The sequence below is a fragment of the Blennius ocellaris genome (assembly GCF_963422515.1).
Source record: "Blennius ocellaris genome assembly, chromosome: 14".
Classification (NCBI taxonomy): domain Eukaryota; kingdom Metazoa; phylum Chordata; class Actinopteri; order Blenniiformes; family Blenniidae; genus Blennius; species Blennius ocellaris.
Genome location: NC_137663.1, coordinates 17,054,489 through 17,071,746, shown reverse-complemented (window position 1 = coordinate 17,071,746; position 17,258 = coordinate 17,054,489). Strand labels below are relative to the sequence as shown.

Here is a 17,258-nt window from a genome sequence, read left to right as displayed (position 1 = left end):
TTTCAAATCTGCACACAGACAAAATAACTTATTTATTGCCTTTCTGTTTTCACTGCACAAATATTTTGACCTTTTGGTTTTCAGCACCAAGATACACTTTAATCAAGAGGAATGCGACTGTGGTGTGTTTTACAAATAAAATACAAGAGTTATAAATTATAGTAGGGACCAAAACAGTCAAACAACAGAAAAAAAACATTAAAAAAAACTGAGGAATAAAACAGCCGTTAGAAATATAGCGATAAAGAGAGACAGCTCAGAGAACATAACAGTCTATAACAGACTGAACCACGAGGAGGCTTTACTAGAAATGCAAACTGAAAATGACACGTTGGATGTGGCAGAGTTTAAATGAGCATAGCAGTTTCACAATATGACATTATGGCTGTGGGAAGAAAATCCACTTTACAACAGCTTTAGAAACCGATTAGAGTTGATCGCAAAGTGGGAATGCCTCGGCTGTCTATGGCTTTTCAACAAACTTCCCTTTAAAACTTCTTAAGATTTACCAACTAAAAACAAGTTTTTTTTAGTCAATGTTTTTAAGTCCCTGATATTGTTGTTAGTAAAACCCATTATTGATTCCAGGTACTTGTTAAAAGGTAGTCAAGCCAGTTGACTACCACCTATTTACAACTATAGACTACTTTTCTTGGAAAATAGTTATGGCATTAAAGCCACATTAGATGGGGAAAGATGCTCCAAAACTGGGTTTGCAGTTATTGAAAGAAGCAGTACTAATAAAAAGAACAAAAAGAACAAAGACATGAAGAAACCTGCTGAGATAAACTATTAACATGCAAAAAAATATTTTTTTATAACATTTAGGGTTGCTCGTGCATCAAAAGCTCATGTCTGACGTATTTCATATTTTAAAGTGAACATTAATCAGACGTTTTGACATCAGTAAACCAAAACTTGATGAAATAGTAATAATTCTAACATTTTAGGTTAAAAATTAAGCTAAAACTCTGGTTATTGAGAACGTAAGAGACAGCAGCTCTGCAACTCTAAACTGTTGTCATGTATCAGAAAATGATTGAGTAACATATTCACACAAACTTCAATAGCTGGAACTGATTTTATTACACTAATCAGTCACTGCCAAAAGGAGCAAAGTTACAGTGATGGGTTATTTTATCATGTGCTGTTCTAAACACTGAAGATAAGATTATGAAACACAGGAGCAAAATGTGAAGCTTGTGTTGTTGCAGGGAAAAAAAAAACTAAACACCTGACCTTTGTGTAAGGTATTAATATTTTCTTAACTCATATGTTCAATGCTTTCTTTAAAAATGTCAGCATAAGGTAAAGACTACCATTATATTCAATGACATTACATCAAAACCTTTTATAACACTTTAATGCGAAAAAGTGTCAAGGTGCCAATTCACTTGAGTTACAACATATATGTTACCCAGTTGAATAGCTGGTATCTGATTGTATTGTTATCAGTCACCTGAAAAGCCCTTTGACTGCACCAAGCCGTAAAAGAAAAAAAGAAAAGAAAAGCTAAACAAACGCTGCAGCTGATTGACCCACTCAGATACAGTTTTACTCTCCATTCAGGAGCAACCACTGACTACAGCTCATACTTGCCTCGACAGGTTGCCCAAAACATTAATAATAATAATAATAAAAAAAAAAAGCTGTTTGGAACAGTTTTACATCAATATGCAAATGACATTACTGTCTGTTTGCCATCAATCACTTGGCAGCCACACGGTGAAATGCAAATTTCGACAGTTAAATAAGCATGTCACCTCATGTGTTTGCATGGGAAGGCCGCTCCCAGTGCAAAGCTGGAAAAGATTTGTCTGCATGCATTGCACAAGAGTTGGAGGACATGAGACAGAGACAGTAGTAAATGGGCTACAACTCCAAATGACAGCAGTGTTTTTCTTTAAGGATGAGAGCTCCATGAAAGCCAGACAGACTGTGTTCTTTGCTTACAAAAGCCCGAGGCGAGTCCCACTTTAGAGAGGGAGAGCGCGAGAGAGAGAGGGAGAGAGACTCTGATGCGATGCCATCCAATTTGGGAAAATATGTGACAAAAATTAGCCGTCAGTAGATGTAATGCAACTCACAAGCGGCTTCCGCTCCCTAACGCAGGCATTCCTGGATTCATTTGTGTGTGTGTTGCACAATGCTGCCAAAGAAGGCAACAGTTTGCAGTGTGTGTTTGTGCATGTGTGTTTGCACGAGTTCAGTGGGTAAAAACAGCCACATGATGTTTTGCTGCTAGTTTCCCTGGCACCCTGACCAGCCAAATACACCCTCCCTCCCCCCTTTCCACCACCACCCCCGCCCCCTCACCCTCATGCAAAAGAGGCTGTCGGTAATGAATGACAACAAGTCCAAGAATGCCTCAACAGCTTCGCAACCGGCCGAGTGGCATCGCATAGACACCGGCTGTACGGGCCATATAAGAGAGCTGTTAAGTAACGTCGAGAGGTGTGCAACGGGCGGATCAGTTAGAAGCGGGGGGACGGGCAAATGCGGGAGCGAGACAGAGGGTGAGTCAGACTGCAGCTGATCGGTCCGACAGAGGAGAAGCCACAAAAGCTCCCATTCAAAGCGGCAAGAAACAGCCTCAGTTTGGGAGGCCAAATATTGTCATCAGAGAACATTAGCTAAGGGCTGAAACTCTGCCAAGAGGCAGGCAGAGATCAAATCTGTCTTTGATGCCCGGCAGTAACCCCCTCACCCCCCCAATCCCGTCGCCCGCCCTCCGCAATATTTCACGTCTCGTGTACAGTACACACACATTTCTGTGTACATAACCCCACTTTTGTAAAGAGTTCTCACTGTTTTAACAGAGTACTACTGTCCTCTTCAGATGATTTTGTTGTGTCTTTTGCTTTGACCATCGTTTGCTCAAGTACAGTGCATGCAATTTTTGGCAGCTGTGAAAACAAAGTACGAAACGGCCGAACAAAATTGTTAGTGATGTATTCCTCAATTGACAAAATGCAAACCTTTTATTCTCAACACTCTTGGGAGAGTTTTTGGTGGGAACTCTGCAGTGAGGTTGTTTGGGGGATGGTCTGCAGACCTTCCCTGCATATAGACTTGATTAAATCCCGATGTCAGAGTTCACCGTGTGCAGAAAGACCCTCTGTGTGGGCAACACCATCACATAATGACCCACTATTCTTTAAATTAAAAATAAGTTTTTTTGTTGTTTTTTTTAATGACATTAGCTACACGTTTGAGGATGTTGTCAGGATGATTTTATAGCCTTTATTGAAGAACCTGAAGGTTGAATGACATGATTAACCTAAAAGTTTTATGCCAAAATATCATTATTTTCTCAATATTAAGAAAGAAAAAGTACTATCCATCCTCAAAAGGCATAGGGACAACATCAGGAAGGTGTTGGACTCAATGAAAAAACAGCACAAAGTGAGGTAAATTTAGAAATGAAGGCTTTTAAGGCTGTTTTCAACCCTTTTACAATCAGAACAGTTCACTCTCATGCTATAAGGTTAACTTTATTTACAAAAGAGAAGCAATTGAAGTGCGCACAAAGCATCGTACGAATATATAGCTACAGGATGCAAGTGCACAGATATTTACCACTGTACAATAAAGGGCATAAAGGCAAGCTTGTCCTCTATTTAATCAAACTCTATTTAGTTACATTCAACTCACTTCAATTCAATTCACTCAGATTGAAAAAGACAAAAATCTTTTTATTTATAAAAAACCTGATTTTAATGGGCGTCCTTTTAAAGCACTCAGCATAAAAAGAGTGTGGAGACCTTACAGTACTTCAAAAGCAATTTAAAAAACAAAAACAAACAAACCAATAAATCAACAAAATTAAAGTGTTTGACTCAGTTTTACCTTTCTCTCTCGCTCTCCAGTCACTTTGAGCTGTCAACAGTCCGACTGGCTCAGTGCTGTCAAGCTTCAGCTCACTGTTGAGCTCAGTGCGTGAATAATACTTAACCTGTGCCTGCCGCCATATGTAATATCAAACACACAAACACACTCGGAAACACGAGGCAGCAGTTCACATGCTGTCTGATCGAAGTGATGCAGGCTCCTCCGGGAGGCCTGAAATAAACCTTCTCAAGACTGCATCAATTCGTTTTTTGATCATTTCAGTTTTAGATTGGAGGTTAACACTGAATATATTGTCGAGTGTTCAAATCTAAAGCATTCAATATCTTGATGGAAGTGTATAGCAGCTGACAGATTTTTCTATTTTTTTTTTTATGCAGAGGACAAACTAAGATGGTGCATCTAGATTGATTGTCATATTTTGCCGGAGCCCATTTTTCAAGCTCTGATCCCACACGGGAGCTCAACACATGGATGATTACTATACTATTACAGCTGCTGCAGTTGTCTGGCAGGAAGACATGTCTGGCTCTGGCTGCGGCTGTCCCCCCACCCCACTCGCAACCCCTTCCATTCGTTCCAGACTGGAATGCCTATATTTAGAGTGCTCCTTTCCGCTGTTATGGCTATTGAATCATTAGCCTCGTTTAACCTTTCTTTACCTCCAACGAGCTGATTGGCTCGGGGCATGCCCCTCAGGACTGCCCTGCCTCCACCCGAAAATCCTGACTACACTGCCCCTCCTTTCCCCTATCAAATGTTGAAGGGGAGTGTGTGTTGCGGTGGCAGTGGCAGGGCAAAGAAAAAGAAAAGCCACTCAATGGGGGTTGCTACCAAGAGCCCCGAGGGTCATGGCTTCAGACGAAGGACAAAACACAAGATGATGATAATGATAATGTGAGGCTATTTTAGAGATCTGTTTCAGGCCCAAATGTGCTTTGGCATGTCCCTCATCTTAAATGACATGGGTGAGGAAGGCTCAGATGGGTATGTCAAACTCTTCCTCTGATACCCAATGGACCAAAGACTCTATGTGAACACAAAAAAACCCAAAGAAGGCTGGTGGGTCAAGACAAACACTCAACAGCCTACATTCAGGGACATTCAGAGGATCAGCCAATACTATTATAGGTTATTTATCGTATAGGATGAAGAGTATAGATTTTGCCAGGCTCGTAAGAATACAGTATTTTTGTACACCAATTCATGTACCAATACTGTGATTTGGAATTTCATCTCAACAATAACATTTCCAAAGTGTCCATACATAAATCACACCTAAGTGTCTATAAGTGTACGAGAAATATAAATAAATATATTGAGTCAAATGCTATAAAAAGTCTAGAGTACATTCAGAAATGGTATCCATCTTTTCCATTACCGGTATATATTATTAGTGCTGTCAAACTCTTTAGTGTTATACAATGTTATGAATTTTGTTGATATTGGCCTGGTTGCCAAGGTTCTAAAATACAGACTCATTCAGAATCATGATCCCAGAGGAGCAATCATTTTCTATCATCTATTATGTTCCAGTATTACACAATGTTATAAACTCTTATCATTTCCAAATGTGTGTGTGTGTGTGTGTGTGTGTGTGTGTGTGTGTGTGTGTGTGTGTGTGTGTGTGTGTGTGTGTGTGTGTGTGTGTGTGTGTGTGTGTGTGTGTGTGTGTGTGTGTGTGTGTGTGTGTGTGTGTGTCATAAAACAGAACAGAACAGAATCGACTTAATCTTAGTTTAAGAAACAATGCAATAAAAAAACCTATTTATCTGTACAAGCCAGCACTGTAAAATATCAAAACAAAAATATATAGCAGTAAATATAAAGTGCATCAGGAACAATTAATTCTCTCCTTTAGATAATATAACAAAGTGTATATGCATGGATCACACTGTTTTTATGGTTCTGTTTGCTTCAGGCTGGTAATCCCATCCTCCAACCGCTCCCTGTGACACCCACTGGACCAAAGTGTCTACATGTGTTGGGGACAAGAAATATAAAAATCTGCACAACACACTGTCTATAAAATCTTTTGAGCACAAAGAATGAATGATTTCTGCTATGGATACTTTATGAAGTGTTGCCCCGAGAATAAAATGCCAACTCAACATACGAACTACCACAAAGCGAAGGCTGGGTTGTTATAAAACCAGCTGCATTCTTGTCGTCTTTACTGTTAAAGGATGTTGTGCAAGCCAAACAGTAAGTATACCTAAATATACATGTTTTCTTTTTCTTTTTTTAATCGGATGTTTCGAAAAGCTTGTAATGTTGCACTTTGTATTGCACTATCTATACCTCTAAGAGGTTAATAGAGATTTGATCCTTGTATATAGTCATGCAATACTAAGCTTATATCACAAATCAATATTAAAGGTCACACTAGATTATGACTTTTAGTGTGGGGAAAAAAATTACATAGTACTGATTCAGATGGGAACTGTGTATGGCTGAGTCACTCTTACTGTATTTTTCAGTTGAAAGAGAAGAGCTCATAATTATCAGGAGTTACATCAAAATATTTACTGTTAACCGCCTTATCACAAGTAGAAAGACACCGTGATGCTGACCATAATAAAAGTATAAATCTGAGAAAGAAACAACTGCGTGCCATTGAAAAAGTACAGACGTACATACACCGAGTCCTGGGTACACCGTGTTGTCCACAACATGCCCATAGCCACAGCATCTTTATAACAACATGGCAACATGATCCCCCGTATTAAAGAGTTCATCACCAGCAGTAAAACTGTTCCGGGCCGTCACACATCTGCTGAAGGGGGATTTACTTCTTCCTATTTACATTTTGGCACCTCCATGATCCTCCTCTTACCATCTTCATAGCTGAGCACTGATAAACAACATTGGCCTGCCAAGTTTTCCCAGTTTGTTGATTACTTGTTGGGTCTGTCTTGATTTAGGGCAAGTGGGACTAATCCAAGATGATGTGATCTATCTCGCCGTCAAGCCACGGCTCTAGTTAGCCAAGGAGGGGCGACCATGACCATGAGAGAGGTGCATGTGCCTCAACAATTCAGCACCACACACATGAAAATCGATGTCAAATTGGTGGGAATAGACATCTAACAGATTGAGGGTGTATATTAGGAAAAAGTGATCTTTCACACAGTTTGAATTTAATCTGTTTGCAATTGTTTTTACAAGACATCTGGTCAGTTTTACACGAATCAGACTCGCCAAACTATGTTTATCTTTCAGTGTGAGACCGTAACTATACAATATTGGCGCGGGGAACGCAATCACCTGGAACGTTCCGTACAAACACAACCAAGACAAACATGTTAATGCAGCCGAGAAGCCGATAATCTTTTTGTTTACAACTACACCAGTGAGGATACGTCTGCCCGTGTGAATGTGCGAGTGTTCGTACCGGTGTGGATCTGCCGGTGAGCCTCCAGGGATTCTTCCGTCTGGAACTGAGCGCCACACTGGTCACAAACTATGGCCTTTTCACCAGCTGGAAGACAAGGAACAAGAGAGTGGATATTTATTACACATTCACCGGAACGCCACATTTGAAAAGCAGCATGAAATGGAGAATGTTAAAAAAGAAGGAAATAAAATAGGGCACCCAAACTGTAACTTGAACTGATCTTTTGTGTTTATTTTTTTTCAATAAAATGTTTGCATTTGAAATAATGGGTTTCTGTTGGTTAATGTCAGCAAATCCGAAAGCAATGATCAAATGTAATACAGATTCAAACAATATAAATTTTTTTCATTCTGGGTATATTAAATTTAGATTTCAAATAAACAGGATGCAAAAAGTTGTAGTATTAGCTGTGTTCAAGCAATTCTTAATGCAAGTCCAGGCTTTGCACATTTGAGGTTAATTTGTGACTCTAAAATTGAGTGTAGGGGGAAAGTGAGTATGTTGGACTGGCGAACTGTCCTGAGTGTAACTCGTTTTCACGAATGGTTAATTAGGATCAGCTTCAGTGACCGTAAGTTAGATAAAGCAGTATTGTTTATGGGTGGATGGATACAATGTATAATAGGTGTATAAAATACCACCAAAACCAAGTACGACAAGTTTATTTTACAGCTAGTTAATATACGACGATTGGCACGGTGGAGCAGTGGTTAACAATGTTGCCTCAGAGAGAAAAGATCCCAATTCCATTCGGCTGTTACAGCCTTTTATATGTGGAATATGCATGTTCTCCCTGTGCATGTAGAGGTTTTTTTTTTCTTCTTTTTCCTCAGATTCTCATGCTTGCTTCCACAACCCAAACATACACATTAGGTTGAATTCCCCCGTACATGTGTAAATGTTTGGGAGATTGTGTCCATCTTTGTGTGTGAAATCTGAGATTGCCATGCATGTTTTCCAGAAGGTGCTTTCACATGCACCATGTCAGATGGGACATGATCCAGCAGTTGCATATTCGGATGAATAAATTAAATGTTAATAAATAAATAAAAAAATACAGATAACCAAAACACTTATGGATATGTCCCAGGAAATATACAAATAAGAGACAATATGGAAAAGGATAAGTCTTTCAGTCTGACATAAGGTAGACAAAGACATCCGGTATTCAATCCTGTATCACCTTTTAAAAACGACAATTTTTATTTTTATTTTTTAAACTTGATTGATTAATGTGTGCATTGTGCTAAATAATTTCACCTACAGGACATTTTGCACAATTTGATGAGTCAATCTAGCCGCCTACAGACTGGTCAGATTCCAAATTTAATGAACATGCAAATAGTGGAAGAAGGTGTCATCTCCTTTCCCAAATGTGACTGATGCACTCTAATTTGCACTTAAAAAAAAAATCTAGCCCTAAAACCAAAAACCATTAATAGTGACAGTTCGCATGATAAAACTTGCAAAACAGGGTTACAGTTCATAAATTTGAGGAGACCATCTCTAAATTTCAGCTTTAAAAAGTATTAAAAGTAAGTTTGAATACAAGCAGCTGTTGCATGCCCAAACTGTATCAGCTTAACATAGAACACTCTTGACTAAGAGCCATAAATGATTGTGGAGTCCTCATTTACCTCTGTTGCAAAACACTGCTTCTGTTTATGCAAGTAGATCAAGTATGTAGCCCTTGAGCTATGGTGTCACCTATACTTCATGAATGTATACAACCTTGTACAACAATAATAATAAAAAAAGAGAGACAGGCAGGAGGAGGACCGCGTTCACACATACACGGTGCTGTTGATGGGCACATCAGATCAGGCAAACAACTTTTTATGGCTTGGCAACAATCGCTGTACACACACACGCGCACACGCCCACAGTTCAACATCTGGATATTGTGTGAGAAAAATGTGTGTGTCAGTTTCCAAAGCAGCACAGAGCGATCTCTCCTGACTAGACCTTGGTTTGTTCTTGGCACAGCCTCCTGGGTTACGACACCTCCAGAGAGAAAGGGAACACAATGAAAACAGGAAGTCGATTCTTAGATGACATAAAAAAAAAAAACACACCGGGAAGAGATGGCTTGTGTGGTTTTGCAACCACAGTGACATTAGGGAACAGCCTGTACTGTAATAAGCCCAACTAAAAGCAGAAATGACACGGACCGTACATGACAGAGTGTGCCTGCCAGAGGAGTGCTTATGCAACAAGTTATGCAAAAGATGGTACGCTGCACAAGCGTGACAAGATCCTAAGCCAGTGTAATGCGACCTATAAAACTTGCACATCCTGGATTCATTTGCAATGTCACAAGATATTTTTCCATTTAACAACTTTAAACTAAATAGGAGTGAGCTGCGGAGCCTTGTCCTTTTTAATTGGCTGCATATTCAAGAGGCATAATTTGCAGTGTGAGCGTATGGCGCGCTGGTGTCAAATGCACAGATGAGCATATGGCCGAATTAGCTGGCAAAAGCATCCACTTAACCTTTGCAGAACAAGACATGTAGTGAAGATGTAGACAACCCCCCCCCCCCCCCCCCCCACCCCCAACACCCTCATTGATGTCCCTGATTTGCATTAATCACACGGTGCCTTTGTGTTGCTGCTTTAACTTCTGATTCATCATTGTTGGATGTGTAATTATTATTTTTATGTGCTACAGTTGCTCTTCCAACCTTCACTGGACTCCCTCCATCTATTGATTTGAGCTCATTGATTGCCCTTGCAGCAACCAAGCGGGACAATTTTATGACTCCACAAGTGCAACTCCAATTCTTTCATTGGCACCGACAGGCAAGGATGGTGAATTTCAGTAAATACATGTTAATGTTTTACTCATGACAACACAAGCCACATTGTCTTTAGAACTGATCCAGAACTTTAACTAAAATATATATAATGTAACATTATATACATAAACGTGTATATAATGTCACAAGGAAGTTTCACTCAATCTGGAGTTTTAATTAATAATTTCTCTCCATTCATTACTGCTATGTAAGGTGCCCCAAAGCAACCAACCGAATACTATAGCTTTCCCCAGATGGACTCCTCAGTGGCTATCAGATCAGACTGTGATTGTGGTCTGCAGCTTCCAGGCATGAAAGTATGAAACTGCTGTAATTGTGCAAATGTGTTGCAGAATTTACTCACGCTAAACAAATTTAATGCGGTTTGAAAAAAAAAAAAAAATACACTAAACTGAATGGCTACCAGCAGCTACAAGGCAGATCTGGAGAACACCATAAAATCTTTTCAGCAGGCTTATTGCATCTTTAAAACTGTGTTTTAGTATTAATCAGCACATTTTTATTGTCATAAAGATACAAACAAATCCAAGCAAGTGATTTAATACCTGAACTTGACTGATTAAACTTTAGTACGGTTACCCGTAAATTTAAAAGTAGTGAAATTACAGCAATAATCATTGAAAATGAAGTAGTTTGTTCCTGTACCTGAGGCGTCTTAACTGCATTGTAGTAATGACTCAGTAGCACTGTGTAGGTCAGTGCAATGACTGACTCAACCACTAAGTTCGACTGAAGTTTAAGAGTTAGTTTGGGGAAGATGCTCTAAAATCTGGGCATTAACGGGCTAATTTGACGTTTAGTGGGACATTTTGCTGTAAGGAGGCCTGAGTTAGTTCAGGTTCATTAAAGAGAAGCCTTTCCTCCCTTAAATGAGTTCAAAGAAGTAATAACCAAAGTAATAACAGTCGGCTCAGTGAGCATGACTATGAGAGATAACAGATCTGCAAATATATATATTTTTAATATGACCAAAGTAGCTCACAGAAACTTCAAATAACTAACTGTACTGAGTAATAGAGATTACTGAAAGAAATAGTGCTGTGACAGTAAAGTAATTCCATAATACCATGTCATTCCATCCACAAAGCAAAGCATTTAAAAGAAGTAAAGCAGAGGTTAGACCTGTGTATCCTTACTCCATTCTCACTGTTTCATTAAATAAATTAACTCTCCTTTTACGACCGATGATAAGTGAAAATTGTTATTGCCACATTAAGTTTGGGCAATAACCAACTCAAGCAAACAACCCAACAAACCAGCTCTCCCGTATAATTTAAAACACACATATCTACACTGTGTTTAAACTCATAAATTGTAGTGATCAAACACACTATCCTCAACATATACTTCCCCAATGTTCTCTTTTGTATTATGTTTAATTTATTGACAGTGGGGGAGTCAGTTTAACAGTTGCAAGGTAACTACAAGTAATGACTCTGCCTCAGAGACAGTGGTGCAGCACTATAACCAGTCTACTGGGAGGCCAAGCGGCGTGTGCTAAATGGGCCAGGGATAGGATTTTAGTGCAGGGCATGCCCCTGCTTGTGGCACAAGGATATAAATTGTCAGGAAATGCCTGCATGGTGCCGCGCTTCAAGGAGAATGGAGTTGTGTGAGGTCACCGCGGGGCAAAGGGGTGTGGCGGGGAGGGGAGAGGGTGAAAAGTGGGAGCACAAGAATCCGGGGTACACACCGCCAGGCAGCCACCCAGCCAGATGCCCGTCACTCTAGTTAGCCAGCTAAGTGCTAACAGGGGGGCCTCCGCTTGGTAACTGCCTCCATCGGCCATTTTCAGTGCCAAATTAAAGCGATAAATCTTGAGCCCCCTTTGATCATGAGAGTGAGTTTGTTAGGTTGGAAAGACGGCAGCAACTGGGAGAGAGGACACACACACACACACACACACACACGCACACGCACACACACACACACACACACGCACACACACACACACACACACACACACACACACACACACAGTTAGCCCTGTCATGTCTATGTGAATAAAATACTAGTACCTACACCCAGGAGCCTAGTTAAATCCCCCACTGCAGAGACTCAGAGGTGGATCACTTTAACAACAAAACAATTCTTATCTATATTTTCGGCAACCAAGGTTTTTGCGAAACAACCACACAAGTAAAAATGACTGCAGTTCACCAGGTAAAATCTGAATGAACACAAAAGTTAAGAGATAATGAGGAGGAAATCAAAGGCATTATAAAACACTGAGGGGAAGAAAAAAAGGAATCTCCAAATTATAGACTTGCTCAATTTCAGCTTGTGGGGAGTCCTGAGGCACATTACCACAGTTTCAGCACTTAGTTGACATAATAAAAGTTGCACGACCCACGTTGAGTTATTGTTGGGCAGTGGGGACATTGTTGGGGTTGGGGGGTGATCAGGTGCCACATGCCACTGAAGCAGCTTCCCTTTTCGCTTCCCTACTGAGAAACATTGCACAACCACTGTTGCATGGCAGCAGCTCGGTTATTTCATAAAGGACTGTAAAAGAGAGGAAGCCAGTCAAGGAAACATTGCACACACAGACCAACATAACGGTGTGGTGTACTGTAAACTTCATCTGCCTTGTGCATTGTTGATTTGCCACAAGCATTAAAAATCTCAGGAAACTGTGGTGATTGTTAGATGTTGCCATTTTTGTAAATGTCAATTATTTTGGCAAGCTTTAAAGTGTAGGCATTCTTTACAAACAAATCCATATAGATATACTTATTTGTTGCTTAATGACTATGATGCTTTATTAACTGAACACGTATTTGTAGGTTAAAATCTTTTTCTTTATTATTTAATTTACATATTTGGAATGTTTATCAACCAGCCAATGACTCATCCAATCAATGAATCAATCTCATCAACCAACCATTTAACTGATCAAGCCAATCAACCACTGAACCAACCACCAGGCCACCAACCAATCAACCAACCAACCACTGAATCAACTAAACAAACCAACCAACTAAAGATAAACAAACCAACCAACAGACTGAATCAATAAATTACTACATTTGTGTCTATGATCAAAAGTAGTAGTTATCCATTTGTAAATCATGAAACATGTAGAAACAATGTCTGAACTCTGTCATTCATCTTTTTGTCACTGTGTTAAGACTCCACATATGAAACGAATGTTAACCGTTTAGTCTGTTTGATTCTATGTACTCCTGGTACACTTTTCTGTCCTTGTGTTTTCACTTAAAACTAACTGTGGTGGGTTTTCTCCAACAGTGGCAGCCTTTCAGCATGTCGACTTGATGAGGGCTGTGGATTAGCCCACTGCATAGGCCGGCCGTACACACAGCTGATGGTGCATTCCCATGCCTGTAATTTCCTCTGACATACCAAGTGCTTATTCTTCAATTTCCCTTAATAATGTGGTGATGGTGCAGTGTCCTATTTGTAATTACACTCATTCCGCATCTGCATGGAATCTGAGTCGCAAATGAAAAGCAAAGTATGATGCACAGAGAAGAAGTGGGGATAAAAGTACAATCTGAGAGCCTGTTTGGGTATTTGTGATGAATCCATTCGGGGGCAACAACCGACAGCATCACCACACTCGCATCAGCCACTTCAGTGATGTGATCTCATAGTGCCACCATTCAAAAGCTCTTCTCATTCACAGGAATATGTCAGAGGCATAAAAAGCCCTTGTTTGTTTCGGGTGATAGTCTTGCTTTTCTGTACCGCCTGTGGAAGTCTAAATATTTTTCTTCACTCTGTTCCTACCCTCAAAACCTGACACTTGTTGTTCCAACCTACTTTCTTTTGCAGGTACAGCTTATATGCTAAGTTCGCAACAGATGTCCCCCCTTGGGGATCGCAGACTAAACAGAATCTTTCATCAAAGACAATTGCAGAATTAAACATAAGAGTTACAGAGTCTGTCTTTGCTCATAGCGACACACAAAAAGTAGGCCACCATGTTGACGGGAGAGTTAAACATTTCATCCCACATGGGAGATAAAGGAAGAAAAATAAGTTTCTCCTTCTACAACCACTGGCCATTTTGTAACGGGATGGAGCCATCACCCTTCCCCTTGTGCAACACATTGTAATTTTTACCTTGGTTTTCTAAGTTCCTGACACAGTGAAAATGTCCCAAATACAGAAAGAGAAGTGCATATGTGTTTTTCTTTTTTCCAGAGCATCAGCAAAGCCATGGAAAGACCTTCTGTTTCCTGCAGCACAGTCATGAAAATAAAATGTCAAATGGTCTCACGTGCCCACTTGCATGAGATGGCATGACACTATTTAGCATCCATTACACACATGCATGCGCACAACCACACTCACAGAAGTCCAAGAGCCTCCACTTAACAATAGGGCTATAATGCACAAAGTTACACACTCAGTGAGTGCTCTACATTCCATTACATGCAAAACTGCAAAAATAAAGGAAAACATGGTAAATAAAAAATTATATTTGATTAAAATGTCACTGATTTGACTGACCTCTTCAATCACAATATACAGACTCCTTTTGTCGGTCAAAGATAGAAGTGCTACGATTATTCATGGCTGCTCAACTCACACTATATAGTCAATGTACTTTATGCTTGATAGAAGTCTAATCATGTATGAATGAGGCCATGATGTTTTATTGTTGTGATATGTAATATGCTCATTTATCCTCGGTCTTTGACTTTTTGTGAGGATTCATGGAAACAATGCCACAAAGGTTGCCTTGTGTTGTTTTTTGTTTGTCCGAAAAAAACAGAAACATCATTAATTCTCTACATAATAATCCAGGAAACTAAACCCATACCCACACTGGCAAACCAAATGAGAAAAATTTTAAAAGTGGCGGAGGGTAAAATGTGCAGATAAATGAGTCACTGCACTGCAGCTAGCTATAAGTATATGAGCCAGGTAAATATTGGATTTGGTGATATATATATATATAAGCTCTATGGGGATAACATTGATGTGCACCATGCAACCATTTACAATCAAGATGGCAAATTCTACGCTTGTTTAGCTTGATCTTAATCATGTTAAATCCTAATAATCTGGCTGCCAGAACTACTTTAGCTGCCAAAATAAATTTGAACAAGATTATTTAGATTGGCTGAGCACATTTGTATTTTCCATAAAAAGGCTTGAAATGTCTCCGAGTGCAAGGCTTTTAATGAGAATCAGTGAGGACAGTTTGGTCGAAGTGTCAGCTCAGCACCATGTAAACCACCATTTCCAAAAAAGAAATACTGGCAGCAAATGCACACATTCATACAAACTTGAATGCTTGAATATTGCAATTAATAATAACTTAAACCCAATATTGGCTGAAACTAATAAAACTTGCCAAACTGCAAATGTGTCATTAATGGTGCACTTATTTCAGTCACTATATGAAAGCGCTATATGCTGGTGACTGTAAGAAACCCAGATATGAAGCGTTTCGTCTACTTTCGCAATGCTCACATTTAACTACCGTGTGGTGTTCAGAGAAGCACACTTCCAGAACTTCTCCAGGATTCACTTGAAAACAGATGTAAAGTCAGCTGTTGGTTTGAGATGTCTTCTTCTCCGGTAGCATGAAGCCACATTTCCTTTTAAAATAACAGGCCACAGCGACCCAGAAATGCACTATTATAAAACAGGTGCGTCAAGCACTACGAGTATTGAGAAGTCATCACTGTCTGAAATTCAAATGGGCTGGGTGAATCTTTCACATGCTGTCACACATCAAGGTTAACTTGACATACTGAAGTTGTAGCCCTGTTTTTCCACCTCGCATCAACCCCATATGCAACTTCAACTCTTAATGGGTTATTTGAATAGTTTACTGTATGTGGGTATGTTTCTGCAGCACGTGGCTGAGTGATCTGTGCTGAGGAGTCAAGGAGGCTAAATGGGAAATTAAAAAGGCTAATTAGAGTGTGTCTGTCGATGGCTGACCAATATCACACTCAGTGGTTTTTAATAGTGTAAACAGGGCGAGAGAGAGAGAGAGAGAGAGAGAGAGAGAGAGAGAGAGAGAGAGAGAGAGAGATAGAGAGCAAGCGAGAGAGAGAGAGAGAGAGAGAGAGACAGACAAGACAGGCGGATTATGGACACTGAATATGAGTGTGTGTGTGTGTGTGTGTGTGTGTGTGTGTGTGTGTGTGTGTGTGTGTGTGTGTGTGTGTGTGTGTGTGTGTGTGTGTGTGTGTGTGTGTGTGTGTGTGTGTGTGTGTGTGTGTGTGTGTGTGTGTGTGTGTGTGTGTGTGTGTGTGTGTGTGTGTGTGTGTGTGTAACAGAGGGAGGGAAGCAGACAAGCGCAGTCCCAACGAAAACATAGCCTGACTGTTCACTGAGCCTACATAAATGGCTTACGTAAGAAAGTACTCTCAGTACCAAAAAACAGCAAAAATCCATAAACAGACACACAGACACACACACGCCCACCCTTCTCCCCTGCACACACACATTTTGGTTTCACTACTCTTGTGAGAGTCTTCGCTGTGACTATCGTTAAAAGAAAGAATTTTCTCCATTCCTACAGGATTTCCGAACCTTTACTGTAGAGTAAAAATTAAACAAGGGCAGAAATGACATTACGCATAAGCACTGAAAACCCAACCCTGGTTCACACACAAACAACTAAAAAACAAGCAGGCGCACACGCACGCGTTCATGGGAACACACACGGACACAGTATGCTGTCAGAACAATGAGTACAGACACCACACGCTCTCTCTCACCCCCCCCCACCTCCTCCTCCTCCTCTTTCTCCTCCTTGTCCTCCCGGCCTCGCTCTACCTTCAGCGTTATAACGAGCTCTGCTGTACAGTTTTATTTACACCGACCTCTTATCAGTAGTACAGCAGCACAGAGGCTGCCAATTGGAGAGGACAGGCCACAGTACTGCCTGTACCCTGTAGTGGAGTAGGTGTGTACCGCCGTGCTCCCAGCACGTTTTTATCAAGACTTGGAAAAGTCTGGGCCCGCGCCAGGCAGCTCTCTCAAAATAATAAAACATGCTCTCTCACGGACACACAGGATGAGTTTGCATAGAGGAGCCACAAGTGCATTTCGTACACATGTAGTCCTGCAGTGCACATTCCACTGAAAAGAGCTGTGCATTTTCATGCCACACCTATGCATATGTGAAGACAGAGTTGCAATATCGGGACGCATGTGACAGAAGCCAACATGCAAGGGAATGGGACGATTTCACCATAGTTTAC

General features: G+C 40.4%; 1 protein-coding gene across 1 annotated transcript in view; it reads right to left on the bottom strand.

Moving 5' to 3' along the window:
- zbtb16a (zinc finger and BTB domain containing 16a) overlaps positions 1–17,258 on the bottom strand; it is a gene marked incomplete at its 3' end in the record, with an annotated part of 153,915 nt that overhangs the window by 50,635 nt on the left and 86,022 nt on the right. Inside the window, exon 4 of the mRNA XM_080509229.1 lies at positions 7,244–7,330. Within this exon, the coding sequence (XP_080365355.1) occupies positions 7,244–7,330 (87 nt within the window). The remainder of the gene's footprint in view (positions 1–7,243; positions 7,331–17,258) is intronic.